We start from the raw sequence: 1,130 nt of genomic DNA on the forward strand, positions 1-1,130 counted from the left end.
GCTTCAAGAATGGCTTGGTTCGCCGTGAAGTGAGCGAATTTGAGATAAGGACAAGTCTCGTAGAAGTGCATCTGAAGAGTATCGGAGAGAGAATGGTCGATCTGATTCTGCGGCGGAGAGAGACGGTAGATCCGCCGTGCGAGAGCTTCCGCGAAATAAGTCGCCACTTTCCTCATGGCTCCAGCTTGAGACACAGCTAAGCATCCGATTTGCTTCACGAGAGCCTCCGCTATAGTCAAATTGTTCTGCTGGACAGCTTCAGCGCAGGCCATGAGCGCGTGGACCAAACGAACACCGTTATCCTGCGAGTCAACCAGGATTACAGAACGAGTTGACTCAGCCGTCGCCGGCGCCGCTTTTGTCGTGGTGGTGGTTGTCATCACCGTCGTACCGATGACTCCACCAATCTGAGTAGCCGTTGAGGTCGACGTAACCATCGAATCAGGGCTAGAGCATGACTTCAAACGCTTGTTCTGATTATTATTCGAAGAAGAAGAAGAAGAATCAATCGCGAATTGAGATCGCTGCTGATAAATCGCGTTTCCAGGAATCACTTTGAGGTCGTAATCGGAAGCCGGTATGATTCTTGAAGAATCTCCTCCGGCGGCGGTGAGGAAGGAGTTGTTGTTGTTGTTAACAATCTCCGGCGAAGTTAGGATCGGATCTAAACAAACGTTAGATGCAGCAGCACCAGGAGGAGGGTTAAGCTCCGTAAGCATATTATCAAGCCAAGAGTAAAGCTCCGATGGATTGTAATGAACCGTATCGGTCGCGAGTTGAGATAAACCATCTTCTTGAACATTACCCATCATAGTCTCTAACTGTTCGAGTTTCAAAGCAACCTCTGCCATCTCCGATGACCTAACTTTGTAACCTAACACAGCGAGAAGCTCGTCCATGTTTCCACCGTCTTCTTCTTCCTTGACCATCATCATCTTGTCTTTAGAAACCGGTAAAGATGAAGAAGAAGAGGTCCCGTGGTTGGGCAATCGACCTTGATATTGATGAAGATCTCTCTTCATATTTTTTGGTGGCACCGATCTGGGGATCTAGGGTTTGGTGATTAGGTATAGGGGAGGATGATGAAGAAGGAACATGTGACTTCTCTTTAGGTGAAGATGAAGAGGAAG

The 1,130-nt window shown here is 48.1% G+C and overlaps 1 protein-coding gene across 1 annotated transcript in view; it reads right to left on the reverse strand.

The window, feature by feature from the left end:
* The window catches only part of LOC104789916 (DELLA protein RGA), a 3,903-nt gene extending 2,779 nt beyond the window's left edge, over positions 1-1,124 (reverse strand). Inside the window, exon 1 of the mRNA XM_010515580.2 lies at positions 596-1,124. Coding sequence (XP_010513882.1) covers positions 596-1,022 — 427 coding nt within the window. The 5' untranslated portion in view covers positions 1,023-1,124. The remainder of the gene's footprint in view (positions 1-595) is intronic.

Source organism: Camelina sativa, chromosome 6, assembly GCF_000633955.1.
Source record: "Camelina sativa cultivar DH55 chromosome 6, Cs, whole genome shotgun sequence".
Classification (NCBI taxonomy): Eukaryota; Viridiplantae; Streptophyta; class Magnoliopsida; order Brassicales; family Brassicaceae; genus Camelina; species Camelina sativa.